The sequence below is a fragment of the Athene cunicularia genome (genome assembly GCF_003259725.1).
Source record: "Athene cunicularia isolate RWA chromosome 1 unlocalized genomic scaffold, athCun1 chr1_part2, whole genome shotgun sequence".
NCBI classification, from domain to species: Eukaryota; Metazoa; Chordata; class Aves; order Strigiformes; family Strigidae; genus Athene; species Athene cunicularia.
The window spans coordinates 45,626,639-45,647,205 of NW_020799092.1; the positions used below are offsets into that span (position 1 = coordinate 45,626,639).

At 41.1% G+C, this 20,567-nt stretch overlaps 1 protein-coding gene across 1 annotated transcript in view; it reads right to left on the reverse strand.

Moving 5' to 3' along the window:
- Positions 1-1,898: 1,898 nt before the first annotated feature.
- MSRB3 (methionine sulfoxide reductase B3) overlaps positions 1,899-20,567 on the reverse strand; it is a 67,271-nt gene continuing 48,602 nt past the window's right edge. The window contains exons 5-6 of the mRNA XM_026868078.1: positions 9,592-9,689; positions 1,899-4,598 (exon numbers count right to left, since the gene is read on the reverse strand). Coding sequence (XP_026723879.1) covers positions 4,434-4,598; positions 9,592-9,689 — 263 coding nt within the window. The 3' untranslated portion in view covers positions 1,899-4,433. The remainder of the gene's footprint in view (positions 4,599-9,591; positions 9,690-20,567) is intronic.

Sequence of the window (20,567 nt, forward strand, 5' to 3'; positions counted from 1 at the left end):
ACAAGGCTAAATGACTTAAGACTGAGATTTTTCAGTACCATCAATAAAAACATCCACATCCACACTTGGCACCATGTTTGTCACAGTGTTCTTCACTGTCACCCCAACAAAAATGCTGACTTATGATGTGGTCTCATTTAACTGAGCCATGTTGGGGGTGAGGAAGCAGAGGAAATGCACTGGAGCTTAGCTAGTGTCAGAAAGCCCCACTTTTGAAAGCTGTTGAGTGGGCAATAAGGTCTCATGACTCTCGCTGGGCAGGTCCTATCCTGTGGGTCATTATTATCACTATCTAGCGTTGGACCACTGGAGGCAAGCTGCGCACTTCAGTTTTATATTGCCTTTTATCCTGAGAGTTAACAGAGTCTTCAGATACCACTTACCTGCAAGTACAAATATGAGGCAAACACACTATTTCACAACAAATTCCCTGCCCTTTCTTGAAGCAATGTCTTTGCTGCATCAATCTGGATGTCAGCCTACCACCATCCATATGGGAATACATGTTATATAATACATGCTATAGCCACTTGGTAAGGCCCCAGTTTTAACGAGTTCACATACAGACACTATTTTTTTTAGTGTATGAGAGCTGATAGAGCTTGTGAAAAAGGCTTACAGTTAAGGTGCCTTTAATATATGGAAGCCATATAGCTACAACGATAAGAGAATCACAAAGTGGTTCATTAGCTGGCCTCGTGTTGCTGATCCTGCCACCACTGCTTCTCCCACCCCATGGCCAGGGCACACTGAGGAACAGCAGGGAGAGCATCTCTTACCAGAAATTTCCCTGGTTTTGAAGCAGTGGGGTCTACACATGTCTTAGGCACAACTGCATGCCATGCACTGCAAAACACAGCCTGCCTTGAGCTGGACCAGAGCACAGAGCCGTCCCTTGTGTCTGCTGTCAGGTCAGCAGCTGCAAGAGGACTGCACACCTCCAAAGATCTGCCTTAGCACAGCACCTCTGGGTCCTGACAGACTGGCTGGGTTATGCTGGGAGTGCAGGGCAAAGCCACCACAGGGTATCTAGCCCTTCATCCCATTTTAGTGGGTACTGGTTAGTCTCTCGTTTCAGAAATATCAACTATTACAGTTTTGAGAGTGAACTACAGTGGACAGGTGGGAGACAGAGGGCTACAAGGGATTAATTTTTGGACTACCATGGATTATATTAAACTTGTAAAACAAGTCTTCAGTGTGCCATCTATCCTAGGACACTCTTCAATGATTGAGAACAATCAGCAAGTGAATTAATTTTGATGTAACTCTCCAGTTCCCACGAACACAAACATGGAAACTGGTTTGAAAACAGCCTGCAACTTCTTACCCTCCCTCGCACCTGTCTTTTAAAACATGCTGCAGAGCTGATCTACCAAGCAGCATTAACCTGCTGCCTGTAGGGCATTTCAAACCTGCAGCCTTGGAGATGAAACCTTGAGAGAAACCAACTTTCCAGCCAAATTCCTCCACAGCAGACTGAGCTTAGGCACCGCGGGGCTCCTACAGCACACCCATGACTCACCACATACCACAACACATCTTCTGGAAGCAACCAGAACTTCTGCTAAGTAAAAGTTGAGTTTTTCTCTAAACATTTCCCCTCTCTACTGGGCCTGAGTGCTTCCAATATTCTCTTGAAAGCAGGTTAAGTGCAAGGACACCTGGTACTGGGCAGTGCTACACTCCTGCCAGAAGCCTGCTGGAGCTAAAGTGCTGGATATATAATTTTCACAGTAAATTAAGGGAAAGCAGAGTAAAAACAGTTCCCTAAGACATGCTACAGCTAGGGGCACAAAAACCTGACATAAAACCAGACAAATAAGGAAGGAGAACAGATTTATCTATAAAGAAATTTATTTTATATTTGTGTACAACAAATATATGAAAACAAATTTAATTTGAAAAATGTATATTCGATTTCTTAAAAGTATTGAACCCTCTTAAAGGAAAGGTTTTAGTTATTAAAAAGGTACCGAAGGCTAAAATTATACTTGGATAATACATGTGTGTGTACATATATATATATAAAACATGTGCAATTTTAAATATATATATATAGTATATATAAATAACACATGTGACTTACATGATATTTTAAGGTATGCTATTTAAACATCTGAGTAACAATAGCGATATTATAAAATATAGTTTGCCATTTCTATGCAGTTTGCGTTCAGTTTTTGTAAGCATCTAGACAGTGCAAAATTTAAACATACAGAAATATTCTCCTATTATTCTATACATTGTGCTCAGCTCCCAAGTTTCCTCTGCCATGATCATAACCAGACTGAACCAAATTTGGAGGGTTCAATACTAGCCCTTACTAGCATCTTCTAAGAGCAATAAAAGGAAATCCGTCCTAACTTGCACTGCGCTGCGATACAGTTTGCGCACAAGAGAGAACAATGCATTTCCTATGTTAAATGGTCTAACTCCCAGAGATCACATACACCTCACCATATTGACTCATTTCATTGCACTCCATATCCTGCAAAAATAAATCTCCTGTACGAGAGCACACATTACTGCATACTGAAGTTTAAGTAACATATTTCTTTAACATAAGACAGGAATATACTGAAATTTGATAACACTTAAATCCAACAGCAATCTGGAATTAAACCGCATTTATGTACCACATTTTTATAGATGCTGCTGTTTTTTATGTTTATGCCAAAAAATGCTGTAGAGAAAACCTAAATTTCTTGAAATAAAAGCAAGGGATAAAAGCAGTCCTTCTAGAAGAAATTACTAAAAATCAATGGGACTGGGAGAAACTTGACCGCCTTGAAATACCAAGGTCTGCACAACCTTTCCTGCAGCTGATGAGCAATTCCTTACATGACATCTGGGGCAATACTCACTCAGATGTGAATAGGTGCTTGCTACAGCAGAGCCTGAGTGTTGTAGCTCTAAATATTTATCATCCTTATTTGCATCTATTTGATGTTAAGGTATTGTATGCTTTTTTAATGTCTTTCTTACGTTGCTAAAAAAAGGCAATTCTGACCACTCCATATGCTTTTACAGTAGCTGTATTTTAACTGAATGTTTGTATTTTAGATAATATGTTTATTATCACTGACATAAAAAACTCAATTCTGCTTTCATAAAAATCAGTGGCTGTTTTGCTTTGCTCCTACTAGAAATAACAAAAATAGTCAGAAAGTTTGCTAATAAAAGTAAATACTATATTCATTAAGTCTCTCAATGCTTAAAGGCAAAGTGGTGTTAGCAAATACTGTATGGTATAGCTTAAAGAACAGTGTTATGCACAATTCTAGACAAACTGTTATTCAACAAAATCTAAAAGCAGCTGTGAAAAACATCTTATGAGACAGCAAATTCTGTTACATGAAAATTTCTGGAGCTCTAACAAGGCTTTTTTCAAACTCATTTCTTAAACCAACCCCCACACTCATGTCCTACACCACAATTGCACAAATTAAAGGCTGTGGCCTTGTAGGCAGTATGCATCCAGACCAACTAATCTTTAAAATTGGATACTTCAGGAGGGTCTCTCTCTTTCTGTTGCATTCATTCCTAAACCCCCCCGAAACTGTCATGTTTTTGAATCCTTGTAGCAACTGACAAGATAAAAAGCCTAGTGTCATCCCTCATCTACTTCACTTCTCAAGTTTATCTCTGCAATTGTCCATATAATTACCCCCTGCAGATTTCAACTTTAATTCAGATTTGAGTTACAGTTGCTGAGCAGGCCTCATGAAAAGACAAAACCTCATTAGTAGCCCACAAAATGAGCCTTACTAGTTAAAACCTTGATTTAAATACCAAACAAAGGGGAAAAATAGATGCTGAGACAATGTTTACATCCTTTCAACCACACCCTTGAAATTCTGGCAATAAATTAGCCAAAGAATGGGCTTTACATCTCATCCATCTCTCTCAGATGGGAGGGAACAGCATAACTACAAGTTTTTGCAGGGTGTGGCTGATGCTGGGAGATGGCTGAATACATATGACCAAAGGCTGCATGCCTCGCAAGTCAGAACAACGCAGAGATGTGCTAGGAATTCAGGATTTTCTTATGCCCAGAAGTTTCCTATAGACTGGAGATAAACACAAGTCCCATCTCCCACACAAAAAGGAATAGTGTTCAAACCTAGAGTAACACAGCACCAAGAAAAAACTAACTATACCAAAGCCTCTCGATTTTAAGAACTCCCCAAAGCAATCTCAAAGAAAGGAAAAGAAAACCTGTGGAGTCAGTCAACACATTTTTCAATCCAATTCTATAGTAAATGCACAGGCAAGCAAGGCCTCAGTTCTGAAATGGTGAGGAAGAAGGATGGTGCAAAATGCTTTCATACATTTAAACATTCTTAGGATATAAGAGAGCAGGCAACTTAGAAAACATTCCTTGTAAGCTGTGTGGGATCAGCACAGTTTTCTGCAGGCTTTGCTTCATCCTACAGCTCAGCTTTGCCTGTTTGGGCAGGACTGGTGCTAGCACTGCTTTCTCCAGCGTTGTTCTTGTCTGCTGGCTTGAAAGATAACGAAGCAGAGTTTGTGCAGTACCGTTTGCCAGTTGGGCGAGGTCCATCGTCAAAAATATGCCCCAGGTGAGCACCACACTGAAACAAAACACAATAGAGTATCACTGTGTCTCTGTGCAGCTTGATGGCATCACTGTGCTGTTAAGCAATGACTGGCAGCTGCTTCCAAGGAAGCACATCTTGGAATCACATCGGTGCTTACATTGCCCTTTCAAGTGGGATTTGCAAACTACATTTATTTGTAAGAGTGATCCAGGAAGATGATCTTCTGAGATACCATGGGCGCCTAAGACTTCAAGCCCAAATTTCCTGGGTGTTTTCCATCGTGCCACTGTGTATGTTTGGTTGGGCCACTATTTCTGAGAAACCGCCTGTCTCTGTAATGAGCTCAGTTAAAAACACGGTGGTGAGGGCAGCACTGCCCACGTTTCACTTACTGCTGTAAGGATAGCTGTGTAAGAAAGTGCCAGCCTGAGCTCTGGGCTCTCCTCAGCCTGCAGCCATCTGCTACGCCCCTCAATAAGAAGACACTAAACCCCTTGGTGATCCTGGTAAGGACCTAAAGCACTGAAGATATTCTTTAAAGTATGTCCTCATATTCTTCTTTTTTTTTTTTTTTTTTTTTTTTTTTTTTTTGTCATAGCCTAGCACTCTTCTGAGCATCAGAGCCCTTCTGGGTACACTGCTCCTCACCCCTCGAGGGGATGGAGCTCATCCGCTACTCATCTCACACTATTTTCTGTAGTACACAGGAGACAGGGACAGATAACTAAAAAAGACCTGTAGTGAAGATATGTAAAGTATTTCTGAATGAATAATCTTTAGCTGGGAGTAATTATAAATAGGAATGATGCTGGATTTGCTTTTTGTAAGGAATATGAAACCACAGATGGTCTACTGACACTTTTATGTATCAGCCTCAGATACTCACAGTGGTACTCAGGGTGAACACTACTGCTGCTATCTGTAAGAAAGGTAACAGTCCCTTGTTTTACAGAAGGCTACAATATTTTGAAGAAGCTGATCCAGTTGATCCTTACTGAAAAAATAGAATTACTATCACTGCATATTATGGCTGATAACTTATCTGGATAGTAAGAACTTATTTTAATTAGGTACTTAAATTCCACAAGTTCATTTTTATAGCCTGCCATGAGAAATAAAAAAATAAAACCTTGCACTGGAGAAATATTTATCTTGAACAGGAAAGTCATGCTGCTTTAGCAAAGAGCCTTGTCCTTTCAAGTCCATAGCTGATCTCAGTGAGAGCCGGAATGATGTAATTGAGATCACAGAGCTGCTCGTGGGCTCACAGTCAGACAGCAAAAATTAAAGACTGAAAATTATTCTTAACATTTAATTAATTCATAGTATCCCAAATACATAGAGGCAATACTGACTATTACAAACTGTGAATGAGTAGTGGTGGCAAATCTCTACCCTGCAGTTAATGTGTTGCTAATGTTCCCCTGCTGTTATGGCCTTTAATTCACCAAAGCAGTAGGAAGGGTGTCTGTAGAAGCAGGTAAAGTCTTGGCTTCAGGTTAAACTCTGTCAACAGATTGAAAAGCTGGGGGAGGCTCTCACACCAGGTAGGAGGGACAGAAACTCTTCTCATTTAATGACAGCTGAAACAATAATCCTCACTGACTCTGGGAGCAGGGCAGGTAGGCAGTGTGAAGCCTCAGTGCTCCCACACATCGCTTCCACCTGTGGGATCCCAGGGCAGGCTCCCCACTCCTGGAGGAGTGTCACTGAAACACGGCGGTCCAGCAAGAACCCCAGTAACAAAGGAGGGCACTTCAAGCCCATGGTATCAGCAGGAGGAGCTCCCAGAGGCAATGGGAAAAGGCTTGGATGACTTTAGGTTAAGCAGCAGCTTGCTCGGCTTTGTAAGGAAGACAAAACATGGCAAATAAGGAAAAGGCAAAGGAAAGCTGCATGAGAACCTGAGAACATGAAGCTTCAAGTCTCGTTCCTGAAACATTGCTGTCTTGCCACCCTTTCCTCTATTCTCCACTGCTTATTTTATTTCATTTTCCTTTAGATTGAAAGCCTTTTTTAGGCAGTTTGCACAGAAAACCATAGCTGTTTCTCAGAATGGGGTCTCTCACAATGAGGCATTTCACCTGATTATAAAGCTTTTCCATACCTTGTGAAAAAAAATCTAAAAAAACTTGAGTCCCAGAAAGAGTATTTTTCTAAATGCTCAGCATCCTAATTAAATCATCTCATCTCAACTAAGAATGCTTCAAAACCTCCTGGCTAGAAGTGTTAAACAGATCTTTTCCAGATTAACATTTAACTAAAGATAAATCTTTCCTCTCCACTGGACAGAAATAGAACAAAAGAAACCGTAGAGAGAAACAGTCTGCAGGAGTAATATACTCATATACAGACTACAAAGACAATCTATCAAAAAGGTTTTCCTCACAAAACCTGAGAAGCTGTGTGAGAGTCCAAGGTAGTCTCATTACACCTTCTTGTGATGGCAGAATCACACCAGGATTGGATTACTGAAAAATTTGTTACCTTTTGAGATTACCCCTCACCAAAAATTTATGTGGCGATTCTCTCTGTAGAGGACTCTATAACTCATCTGCCCTGAAAAGAAACGTAATTCAATCCTTTGTATCACAGTATAAGAAACCTGGCCCTCAGCTGAGAATACAAAGGATGAATTGATTTTACAGTTCTTCCCACACGTAATAGGTGCGGACCGTTTTTCTAGGATGTGTATACATGTCTGCAAAGCCTCCCAAAAAGAAACAATCATTTGTTGCAGCCTTGCACATAAATATACTGGGCAGGATGCACTGGGACGGTGAAATGGTTAGAGTAAAGCACTTGAAGTATGTGTTTGGGAGCAGGAAAGGGGGAGTCACTGCTAACTGTCAGTATGCTTGGATCTCCCATGCCTCCTGGTTCTAATATGCTGCTGGGAGACACAGAAAGCAGCTTGCAGTCAGCTGTAGCCAAGTCCAGACAATCAATGTGCAAACAGTATTTCTGTGACTACAGAATTTTACTGATTTACAAGTACAAATAATAGCTAGGAAAACCTTAGGGGAAGGGACTCTCGAGCAGGAAAGAGGCAAATAAAAGATGCAACCAGTTTTACAATATTCCTCAAATGCATTTAACTTCTACCTGCCATTAATCATTGATCTTTTAAATACATCCAGGGTGACATGTTTCAAAAAAAACCCACAGAAGTTATTTCTAGGATAATGCCAGGAATGTCTTTGATTAATATTACAGTAATTCTCGCCCAGTGTTTGCTTTCTATAAGGGAGAACATTAAAAGGTTTTTTATTCTCTCAGACAGGTGGAAGGACTTTTAAAGAAAAACTTGCAAAAGATTGATAAGGTTTTGGGTGTGGGAGAGGTTATTTCCCTCCTGTTCTACCACGGTCTGACATATCAATCCCACTGCTTTTCAGGCTGCAGTACAACTGCGTTTTTTTGCAGCTGCATGTGTGACTCACATTCCTAGGGCTCTGAGGAGGGGAGGAAATTGTTTTGTTACAGATACACAATGCTGAGTGGTGGCTGCAAAGATGCTCACCCCTCCTCAAGCTGTTTTCCTGTGTGACTTGATCATCCAGGGGTTATTGACCCAGAAATTGGAGTAGCTGGTAGGAAGTTGCCATTGGATTATATAGCAACCTTTGTATTTTTTTTTTCTTAATGTTTTAAATTCAGCTTTTGGTTTTACTTTAATTTCATGGTGTCTGCATGTGACTGCTGCTAATACTGCTGGTCTCAAGTCTGCTAATGTTATTTTGTTTGGCAACAGGTAAATGACATTTCCAGATTCCTTGGCCTGACCACAGGCTGCCTTGGGCTTCTCTCGGGTGAAACCAGGAGCTCTGGCCATCTCTTGACGTGTGTCAGCAGATACAGGCTCAGGAGGTTAGCAGCACACTGATTTTAGCACTATTCAGGCCTCCTAAGCAGACCTGAAGAGAGCAGGTTGCATTTTTGATTATGCCAGTGAAGCACAAGATTCCGAGTCTGCAGTCCCATTACTACCTCACTAGGGAATTTAGGGAAATGGATATTCCCAAAGAGCTTTAAATGGATCTTCTAAAGCATATAACCAATGTAAAAACTACAGAATTACATAGTACACATGACATACAAGCAGACACACTGATCTAACCATTAACATGTTGGGCCAAACCCTCTACCCAGACTGAAGTTAATAGACTCCATCTCCATAAAGACAATCTTGGCTCTTTTTGAGAAGCTTCTTAACTGAGCATTTATATAGGAGGACTGATGCATACTGTCGGGGATAAAATCAGTTATCCCTTCACCAATACTGTCTGGAAAGTGAACAGCAAATTATCACTTCCCAAATAAAGCTGCTGCTTCTCTCAGGAGTTCAAGTATGTGGAGCTAGAGGACTGCATGCTGGTGGGTACGTCGGCTGAACGCTGATGAAGTAGCTTTTCCCTTTGCTAAGTAACGATTAGGCCATTCCCTTCACAGAGAGGAGGGCAGCACAAAGGGTGAGAGAAAGTAGAACGAGACAGATAACGGAAAATTTGGGCATGTTTTGAATGACTACTGACTTCATTATCATGGCAGATGGGATTGTCTAAGGCAGCCATTAGGACTGCTATAGGAATGAGTTTTGGGAATGCATTAGCACAGCTGCACAGTAATGCACTGTGATGGAATCAGCACACAGACAGTCGCTCCACTGCTTTCGACTTCCCTCTCAACTGCTCACATGTGGAGTCAGTTGGCCAGGCTCAGGCTCAGGAGTGCCTTTGAAAGGACCCTCTTCAGGAAGACAACCTTTGTAGACTCGGCACCAAGTCCAACCATTTACATCTGCCCTGTTAAATCTCACATGAGACAACAATGTGCATTCCAACAAACCCTTTGTGCCTTCAGCTCATTCCACCCAGCTGTTACACCTACAACTCATTGTGCTCTTTCACAATGATTACTATTTAATGGAAGTGAAAGCCTTGCAAATCTTAGGGAAAGTACAGAATGCTGTAATGTTTTTTGCAGCCTTTGCCATCAGAATGGTCTCTGTGTGCTATAAACCAACCTGACTGCAGGATATTTCAATCCGATGCATCCCATAGGAGAAATCATCGTTGAAAGTAATTGCATCAGGACTGATCACGTCATAGAAGGAAGGCCAACCTGGAAAAGAGGAACAAGATAAGAAAAGAGGGCATCTTCAAGGCAGATGGCATTGTAAAAAAGACAGAATCACACTTTGAAAAATATTTATCTCACTCCAGAGCCTGGGCATAACTGAAATGGAGATTTGGGATCCTAAATCACTTAGGTACTTTGGAAAATTTCCCCCTAAATATCAAGTTGTTTACAGGCAAGGACTAAGCTGCTCATCTTCCATCTCAACAGATTTCTGCACTCCACCACAATCAGCAGTAGCTGCTCAGGTATGAAGGTGGTTGCTCAGGTAAACCAGATTCAGCTTCACCATCAGTTGAAAAAAACAGAAATTCCACCCTGAAGACAAAGAGGAAGACTTTATGGAACACAAGTGATTTTGCTTTTGCAGTGTAAAGGTACTTTAAAAAAGAGTTAGGAAGTTGCAACTTAGAGCCCCAAAACCTGCCTAAACCTTTGCCTTCACCAAGGCATGGTCACACCCAGAAAGATGTGCTCAGACACTGACCCATCACACATTACAAGGCAGTAAGAGAACTACTATTGTGTCTAATTTCAAAACAGTAAGAGTGCATCAGATCAGCCGTGGACAGGTGGAGTTATAACTTTGCCTATATTAGACACTAGTAGATAGTCTGCATCCAGGACAAAACAATCGCATTCATTAACGTGTATGTTCAACACAGCTGCTAGCTGAGCACTGAGCAGCATGACCTGACACCAGATGATGATGAGGTGTATACCTGATCTATCAGTAATGGCCACTTGTCATCTAAATAATGACCTTCCATTCTTTAACTATTCCATGCCAAATCTCCCCCTCTCCACAACCCAGGTAAAAAACAACACAGATCTATTCAGTGTCCCGGTAGATACCTGTTACACAGCTGTAATTTTTCAGCCATCCCTCAAAAACCTGTCATCATATGCTCCATTTCCTGAAGCTGGGTTCCCACACAAGACCCTGATAGGCTTTAACATCACGTCAACATCTACCAGTGCCCATCTGAAATCCCACTGGCTACCTGTCCTTCTCATTCAGTCTCTTGCCAAATATAGCATGCACAGGTGGCTCTTGCTCTCTGCATATTATGCATATTCCCATGTATACAGAACTTCCTTGTTTCTTCTTCTAGTATCTGTTAAGCATTTGCTACTGATGATTTCATAAATTGACTTGCAATAAGCTATTAAGAAACACAGCAGTAGCTGTGAATCACTGCATGCAGATGAATAAAGGATGTATACAGCTTCCCATAAGTAAAGCGAGTAAAATTTCCTTTATAGTAAAAGGAGATGTGGAAGCTATCAAGTTTTCTGAATGGGGGTAAAGGAAGCGTGTAAACCAGACAAAAATCTGTATGCCTTCAGTTGTATGTTAAACCATTAAATATGAAAGAACACTAAGGATGCAAGCATAACAGGCATAATTTTTCAAGAAATAAATGCTCAGAAATGCATTTAACTTCCTTTTGGGAATACCCATACAGTAGCATTCCTAAGTCTGCAACCTGAAGGCATTGCAAGCCCCAAGTCCTATGCTCCTAAGGTGCCTTCTCCTATCACAAGAACTCACTGAAGAAGTAAATAGAGTCATTTTTTTCCCAAAAAGTATTGCAAATGGAAGTTACAGACAGCAGACAGACTGAGGAGCAAGAACTCTGAACAGGGACAATATCCCACAAGACAGGAATTCAAAACAGTGCAGCAATGACAACCATAAAAAAAAACAGTTCATAAAAAAACAATTCATAAATTCTTCCCCTCATGCAAAATATCTCTGCCAAGCGAATACCTTCACAAACAGAAAATGAATAAACACAGGACAAGTTTTGTAAAAGGGATTATCCTGTTGACAGAAAAACTTATGTCTCCTAATTGGTGGCTCCTTTCCAACACCATGTGTCATCTTCTTAGCTGGGCCTCTGTCTAACAATAATTGAGGCCTTACATAGAGCTGGTCAAAATATTTTTAATGAAGCCTTTTTAGTTTTAAAATTTAATAATTCTGCAAAACAGATATATTAGTTTGCCCTTGTTTGATAGCAGAGAAGTTCCAAAGAGGGAGCTGTTAGGAGCAATCAACTATCTGATCATGTGAAAGCCTTTGGAGGAGGAACACTTCAGTGCTGCAGAAATTCTCAAAGACAACCCTGCCACCTCCATAACAGCAATAAGGAGGAAGCTTCAAAGACTGCTACACAGAGATTGAAGCAATCTGTGTCTTGCTGAGAAAATTATCTTGTGAGAAGGGTTTGGAGGAGACGTGTTTGTCAGCTTTGACGTTAAAGTAAGACCATCCATCCTCCTTTCTCCAGACTTTTCCTTCTGGTCTTCCCATTCACCACAGAAAAATTATTTGCTTTGGATGCACTCCATGTACTTTTAAAAATGAAGTAATCTGAAACCTATATAAACAGACAAGCTCTTCCTAAAGTAGCCTTTGTACCCAACTAGAGTGACTTCAGTTTAGGCTGTCAGTTCATGCTACACATGACACATGTTCCAAAGGCTCCACCACTGCCACATATGGTCTCCAAGACAGGGACTAGGAAACAGACTGTGCCTTTTAACTCTCCATCAGCCCACTTCTTCCTGAGTGACATGGCTGGCTAGGTACTAGCATTGCTGTGACAAACCAGTAGCTCCATGAGGGCTGACTAAGGGGAAAACTGAGCAAACCCTGCAACAGAAAAGGTCCTGAAGGGCACAGTGAAACACACTGTCACTCTGTTGACTTTGAGAGGAAGACAAGTGAACAGCTCATTGAGTTGATGAACCAAACTCACCAGGAAAATCAATGCCCCTCTGCTGTCTCATTTCCCCTCTCCCAGGCTAAGGTGGAAAACCCATTTGATAGTTTGCTAAGCCTTCTCTGGCCATTTTCTCTTCTTCAAAAGCTGCCAGGAACAAGCAGTCTGCTTGCCTGCACATCAGGCAACTCCCAGTGATGTAGAAAGCCAACCAAACCCCTGTGGAGTCTTCATGCCATCTTTCTGCTTTTTAAGTGGTGAATGACCCAGCAGTGGCCTCCACTTTGCAAGTTTCAGGCTACATCTCCTGCTGTCTCACTGGCTGCTGCTCCTGGAGGCCTGTCCTGAGCGCCTGCCGCCTTCCTGCTGTAAAGCTGCAACATGGCTGCCTTGCTCTACATTTTCGACTGCTGTAAACCATGCATTAAAGCTTCAGCCTGCCTTTGACAGCTGCCTGGCTATTTGGAAAGGGCATGCTTCTTACAGGAACAGGGAGGGGGGGGAGGAAGAAGAGTATTTTAGATCTCTTCGGCTTCTGCTGAGCTGAGAAACAGAAACACTAAGCACTGCAGAGACTGAGCACTGGCAGAGAACCCTTTGCAAACCCTGGTGCCGAGACTCAACCCTCCCCAGGTGATGGCCTTCTGTCAGGTCTAGTCACCGCATCCGATGGGCAGCAGGAGCGGGGCCACTGTCTTTTGAAGGATGGTAAAACATAACAGCTAGGAAGAAACAGCTGCCAGAGGAAAGGGGCAAAGGGTAATTGCAGGAGACAAGATCAGGGTGGGGGAAGTCTCCCAGCTGAATGAACAACTTCAAATGACATTTGCACCTTTTTGTGTGTGTGTGAACAGCAGCTAAGATTTGTGAATACATTTATCCTTGAATGAAAAGTTTAGTTTGAGGGAGAGTATGACACAGTAATGGTCAGCAATTTTTATCACGTTACAGACATTTAAAATGGGCTTATTCTTATTTTCAGAATCACTTTGCCTCACACTGGCAATAAAGGGCTTTGAAATAAGGGTCTGTTATGTTTGTGCTCATTCTGATGACCCTTTACACGGGAATCAGGCCGCTATGTCCTAAGGGCCAGTTTCTGGTACATTAATAAGCCAGACATGGAGATGAATAGTTTTTCAGATATATAGCAAGTATCCTTTCTTGGATCTAAAATACACCAAATAAAGTAATGAAACTTTCTTCTGTCAAGTATTTAAGTGAAAACCATGTGTAAACTGAACACTACTGACAGATCTTTTCCGCTCCATCCTGCATGAGTAATAGAAAGGATCTTACGCTGCTGGGTGTCACACATACTGAGTCATGTCCTGTTCTTCCTCACTCTGGGACATCCCCCAAATATTAACCCAAATATTTTCTAAAAACTGCACAACATATCTAAAACTCCCCTCCCCCCCTCCAAAAAAAAAAAAAAAAAACCAAAAAAAAACCCAAACCAAAAAACCCCCCAAAACCCCAATTCCTTGTTTTTCATAACGGTCCCTATTCTGGCAAAGACAAGACAGCAGTTCATGCCTCTTTGTCAAAAAATACCTTCTTCAGAGCAGAGATGGCCTGGTACTGCCCTAGCCAGCAACCGTGAGAACAGGGAGGAATAGAAATGTTGGCTTTGGTAACCTATACTGGATGCTGCTTTTGCAGCCCTGGGCACAGGCTTTCAAACCATTCAAAAGAGGCATCTTTCTCGCTTTCAGACCTTGTATTCTAGATACCTGATTCCATATTACTAAGGAGCCACCTAAGGCAGGCACCTACAGAGGCAGTTGGCACAAGGTGGTTATCACAACCACACAGGCAGGCAGCCAGCACACAGCAGTCCCAGACAGCTGACAAACTGAACAGTTTGTCTGTCTCCTTCTCAAACTGAGATGCCAAAGTAGTTGTAATGCATAAGTACTGCAGTGACAGCAGTGTGCCTACAGTCCAGCCCCCTTTGTGCATTCCTGGTAGAGATACGAAACCCCAGCAGGAGTAGATTGTTTCTTTCACAGAAAGTTCCAAAGCACCTTATCTTGTGGGCTACTCTAGGACTCTTTTGGAGCAATGCTGACCTCATGCAAAAAAGAAAGACATTCTGTTCCCATAAACTTTTGGAAAGCAGTCCAGCTGTTGATTGATTGATCAATTTTAGAAGCATCTCAAACCTCCTTCCAGTTTTGCAAGTTTGCACACATTTTCTTGTAGTTAGATCTCCAACTTCCTAATAAATGGATGCAAGCACTTAGACATCTAACCATTAAAATATGAGCCTATAATTACTTGCAGAAGCAAAACGGCAGGCTGCTTTTGAACATCAGCCCTGCCAGGCTATTTTTTTTCCCTCTCCTGAACTAATATTCCTTTTGACGTTTTTTTGAATAGCACAACTGCAATCCCAAACCATCTAATGCTCCGACATTATTCCCATTTCATCCACCTGCTGACTGGAGACCTCCACAGTTTTTCAATAACTGTGATGTCTATAGTCATGTTTTTCATTTTAGGTCCCAAAGAGATTAAGTTCAACCTGTATTTTATCACTCTTTGCTGTAATTATTCCAAGCATTTACTTCAGTGAGTTATTTACAGATGGAGGAGTAGGGGGAGATGGAAGATGTTAGAACTACCAAATGGCACCATATGGAAAAGAGGACCTTGACCTGAAAAATACCTTGTTTCTCTGATGTGCTGTATTTTTAGAATTCTGATTCCCTTTTAACCTAATGCGGATTAATGAAAACCCAAAGGCTTTTTAAGGTAGTCTCATCATTTATCTTCACTGAGAAGCTACGTCTGTGTAAAAACATAAAGCATATAGGATTAAGAAAAAGGTAATAAAGCTTCTACTTTGAAACTGCTGTAAAGCTGCAGGGCCTTCACTTTTTTCTTTCTCACAGGTTTATTGAAATTAAATCTGAAAGACACAGTCATCCACAGCTGTAACTTCTCACATACAAGTTTAATGTAGAACTAGAAAGTGACATATTGCCATTATGTAGAATGCCTGTGCAAACCCAGACCTTTTTATGGCTAACATTCTGTGTTATTTTTCATAGTATCTTGATGATGATGAATGTACAATAAATATACTTACTTACAAATATTTTACCATTAGGTAACACTACTTTCAGTAGAGGTTCATCTAATTTATCCAAATGTAGCTAGAAACAGAATCAGGCACAGAAGCATTCTCGTTCATCAGCAAACAACTTTACATCAACTTTACATTCCACTATAAAAAAAAAAAACAGTTAGTCCTTTCCAGCCCCATCCAGAGGTAAGACGGATGACACGGTGTGGTTTTTCAGCAGAATGTGCAGAGCATCAGAGTGGTAGCTAGGTTGCTGGGGGGAGGGGATGGGGGGAGACAAATACAAAACAAAGCTTAATTTTGGAAGGAAAAGTAAAAAGAGGGCTTATCTCTAACATGCTACCAGTCTAGAACTGGCAAAGTTGGGCTACTGCAGCAGGCAAATACCACTCTGATAGAACAGTGTGGAAAGTGAATTTTACAAAATAATTGAACTTCTAATAGCAGCTTTTATGAGACAATAATAATCTGTTTTTTTCTTTACGTTTCTCACTTGGGAAATAAAAAAATGAAAGCCATAAATAAAGGTGGTATTTATTTTCTCCCACTACAGCACTGTGAGCATCAAAACTACTTACTATGAAACAGCATATGCAATCCAGATTTATTTCTTTGTTAGTGGAAGGAGGTTATAGTTGTTTAAAAGGACTGTTAAGGGAGATCTGAAACTTCACATTCACAATTTCATTTGACATTGAATTTTTCAGAAGAGTGCTCCTGATGTTTCTTGAGCAATGAAAGCATGGGGCCCGCTCTCTTTTAGCAATTAATAACCATATCACAATACCACTATTGCCTTAGCTGGTTCCTTAGTCCTTTCACTGTGCTCTAAAATACTGCTAAATACAAGCCGGCTGTTTTACAGCCTTCCTTCTATAACACTCCTGGCATCTCCAACGTCTGGGCTGCTGCTAAAATCAACAGGTAGGCAGGGCTGGGATCTTCCTCAAGTCTTCTTACAAAGATTGAGTTACTAATGGTTTATTTCTTGGTTCAGGTTCAACAAAACTACTGAACCTAATTCACTTCCTCCCAAAGGATGGGTTTCTCCCCTCATCTGAACAAAGTCTCTTGTTACTTTAAATCATGGCTAATGTTTTTAAAAATATATCTTACACATAAGTCAGCTGTAGATCTTCAGCATCAAAGGAACCAAACAGAATTGTGTGAAGCAGTGTAACCTTAAGCTATAATTTTAAAATGCCATCAAGAAATGTCTCAAATAGTTTTTAAAATTTACTGTCGACCTAGTAACCTCAGTCTAAAGCATTCAACTTCGAATAAATGTTTTTGTTTTCATTCCAAAAGCAGTATTGGTAAAAACAAATGTATATATTGCAAAACATCTTGCAATTGGTATACCTATGAGTTATCTGTGCAATTCACTAAAATAACTGAAGCTTTCACATAGGATGAGTAAATCAGGATAGCAGTAGAGCTGGCAGACCTTACAATGGAAGTGATTTGACAAAATTGGAATCCTAATGCAGTGTGTTCACAGTGAAAGTTAAAAATACCCAGCAAATGCAACCTTGTAATAATCAGCATCTGGCAATGAAATGAACAGCAGTCACAGATGAAGTACGTATTTGAAAAATTTGTCATGGGGTGTTTCAAGTAATGAACATCCACAATTTGTTTGTTGAAATACTTTCCTGTAGTATTGTTACGCATGTCTGAGAAATAAAGTTTGTAAAGAACAGCCAGAACTCAGTTACACACTAAAACTGAAACTACAGAGGTGGAATTCTGACAGAATTATTTTTAACTCAAAAAAAGAGAGCAGCCCGTACTGTCTTCCTTTTGCAGTTATATTCCTTCTACTGAGCCTCCTTCTACAGTGCCTCCAGCACTGAGTGCTCTTGCAGACAAGCACCCTCCTCATTACAGCTGGACAAACAGGCTCTCATGCAGTTGTAAAGTTCTGAAACAAGGGAAAGAGTTATTACACTGATTAAAACAAACAAACAAACAAAAAAAAAGACAAAGGCCTCCTTTATTCTGTTTACTTTAGATAGTGAATGAGATGTCTTAGTGAGGGAACTTGGTCAAAAATAACGAAGAAGGGACATAATTTTCTTGGCCATCAAGGAAAGCTTTTGTCAGGATTTGGGCCAAGACTAAGGCAGTTAGCAGATGGCACCGTTTGCCAAAGGTTGACAGAATAGAGTACTGAACAGCAGGGTGAAGACAGGACCACAAACCACCAGGTCTGCTGTAAAGGGCCATACAGCCAGACTCTGCGGGAAAGGTGGGGTATGACTCCTGATGCCACCATGAAGCAGTGGAGAGCAAAACCCTGCTCTTTGCCTAATATTACAGCTCATCCACTAAGTTAGTCCTTAAAATAAATACATTTCCAGAGCAGGATTTTCGTCCAAATGCAGGATTATCTTGTTATGAGCTACAGGCTCTTCAAGACCTGCAAGGAACCTTGCCATGAAGCCCTCCTTCACCTGGGAAGTGCAGAAGCTACTCAATGCAGCTTCATGCAAAGACTTCTGAGGTACTTATGACACTCTGGACCTGGTACCCAGGGTAACTCTACATTGCCCTTGCCTAAGACTTTGTCTCTACAACATGCTTGAACACTGTACTGTCATGCACAAAAGGATGCGACAGCGATAGGGACAGCAGAAAATCTCAAAAGAAGAACAAAGGAATGATTTGTGGGATTAGATTGTTTGTAGTTAGTGTTGGGTTGGGGGGGAGGTTTAAATCTTTCTAACAACCTCTTATGCAAACAAAAGGAGGTAGGTAATAATGCTGACTAGAAAATAAAGACCTTCCTTCACAGAAAAGCCCGACAAAACCAATATGCATGTGCACACACACTCCCACACACATCTTTTTCTTTAAGTTTTCTGTGGAAAACTTCAGCTGTACTTTGAAAACTTCTGAAAACTGAAACTATTGAAATGGAAAAAGTTCATATTTCAGATTATAATGTTCACCTTCTGTTTTGCTTTCTGTTATGGTTTCTAAAGCAAAGCATGTCCTTTCTGCTAAACCCCATTATTTTCTTTCAAGAAAGATTTTAAAGGAAAACTTTTCACAGCAATACTATGTAGCCTGTGACAGTCCAATGAAAGAAACAGCAAACTACTTTAAAATTATCTCATGAGGAGCTGTTCTCCTTTCATGCTCTGCTGGCAGAAGCCCAGCTTGCTTCTGGAATCTCCCAAAGACTGAACAAGTGCTAACATGGCTGCTGCGCATGTCAGCTCAGCACAGACCGCTCACTTGCTCCAGTGCCTGTGCTATTCCTTACATGACCATGTCTTTGGTTTCTTCTTTTTCTTCTGGATTAGCCTTCTGTTACATTTTTTCTCGAATAAATAATTGAAACAAAACAAATGTATCTGAACTGCTCAAGACACGGAAGTAATTTTCACCCTAAGCTAAGATAAATTTGTAATTAAGAACATTATGAATAGTCACAGTGAAGTCAATTATACTCATTACATGTTTTTGCAGACAAGTAATATTGGTTTATAAACACCCAGCTCACTTCAGGGTCTTGTTTTACATTATTCTAGGTAAAGAAATATGTAAAAAGGAGTAATTGGCTTGGAAAAGAGACCTGATGCAATAAGCAAGAGGAGAAATACGAGAAGATTTAAAGAGAACTGGCAAAAGAAAATGGGCCAATGTGCAGGAGAAAACTGGAGAGAGGCAAGACGCTAGGAGTGGGCATGCGGTCCTCTAACAGATGCATTCAGGTATCTCAAGGAAAGCTCTCCACATCCGTGGGGATCTGTCTCCATTACACAGTGCCTCCCACAGCACCAGGCCAGCCCCGGCTGAAATTCACATCATCAGCTATCGACGCTCTTTGGATACTGTCTTCTGTAACACCAAGGGCTGCTTTGTATTAGTGTTTCCCTGGGCCTTCTCCTCTGGGCCACTGAGATGTCCCACCGCACAGCCGGCCCCACCGCTGGGCGCCGGCCCTCGCGCGGTGCCTGCGCTCAGGGTGCCCCGTACGGCCTGGGCGCCCCACTGATGAAAACCTGATGGGACAGGCTTGCAGGCTGCACTCTGAGCCACTGGGGTGCATTTTCAGAATTGGACAAAAATATTCTGAAATGGACACCTGGAAAGCGCATGAGCAGCAAGGGGAAATACTGACAGGAGAGTTTTAAAAGATTAAGAAAAAATTCTGATTAAAATTTTAAGAAGTGAAACGCTGGCAGATCAGTTTTCCTGAAAAGCAGGAATCAGGCTCTGACCTAGCTCCTTGGACGCTATTTGGAGACCTCAAAAGCAGAGTCATTTAGAAAGCAACTTCTTCAAGGAGTCCAGCTAAAACTACAAAGACATAAAATTCCTGTCAGACACAGGAAATTATTAGGGGAATACAAGAATTTTATGAGTCAGAAAATAAAAATCCCTCTGAATACCTAACTAAACTAATCTAAAGATGTAGTCACCAGGAAAGGAGTGTGATGAATCTGCATGTCAGGAAGGACAAATTTAAACAAACAGGAAATTGAACAACCCGAATCTGTTTTCATTTTTACTCCCTGTGCCCTGCTCCTTTATTTCTTTAAAGGTGCAAACTGAGTTGTCAGCTGCAGAAGCTGCTATGTGGGTCTGAGGGGACTATTTAATTTTAGATGAAGTCTCAGTTTAAAAGAAGTTTAAAAGCCTGTCTTCCTTACACAAAATTGGGAAGTTGTTTATTTATGATTCGTTATTTACACTACTGTAGATTCTACAGAGCCCAGTGCAATCACATCACTAACCACTGACTGCAAAGGAATACAGGGAAAATCACTGATGTAAAGTTTCTAACCTAAAATTTAGGTTCTTCCCTGGCAAGCAGAAGTGAGGCTAAATGCTTCCTATTAGATATTTTACCCATGCTAGTAGCTAGAGGGTTCAATTCTAAATGATAGCTAGCCCTGGTCCAGCTTCACACTGAGGTGCATGCTTAGTTTTTTACATGGAAAAGTTGTCAGAGATGTTTCCGGGGAGATCTTCACACCCACAAGGGCCTTGACTTTAGGTAAAGAGAATTTCAAGACCACATAA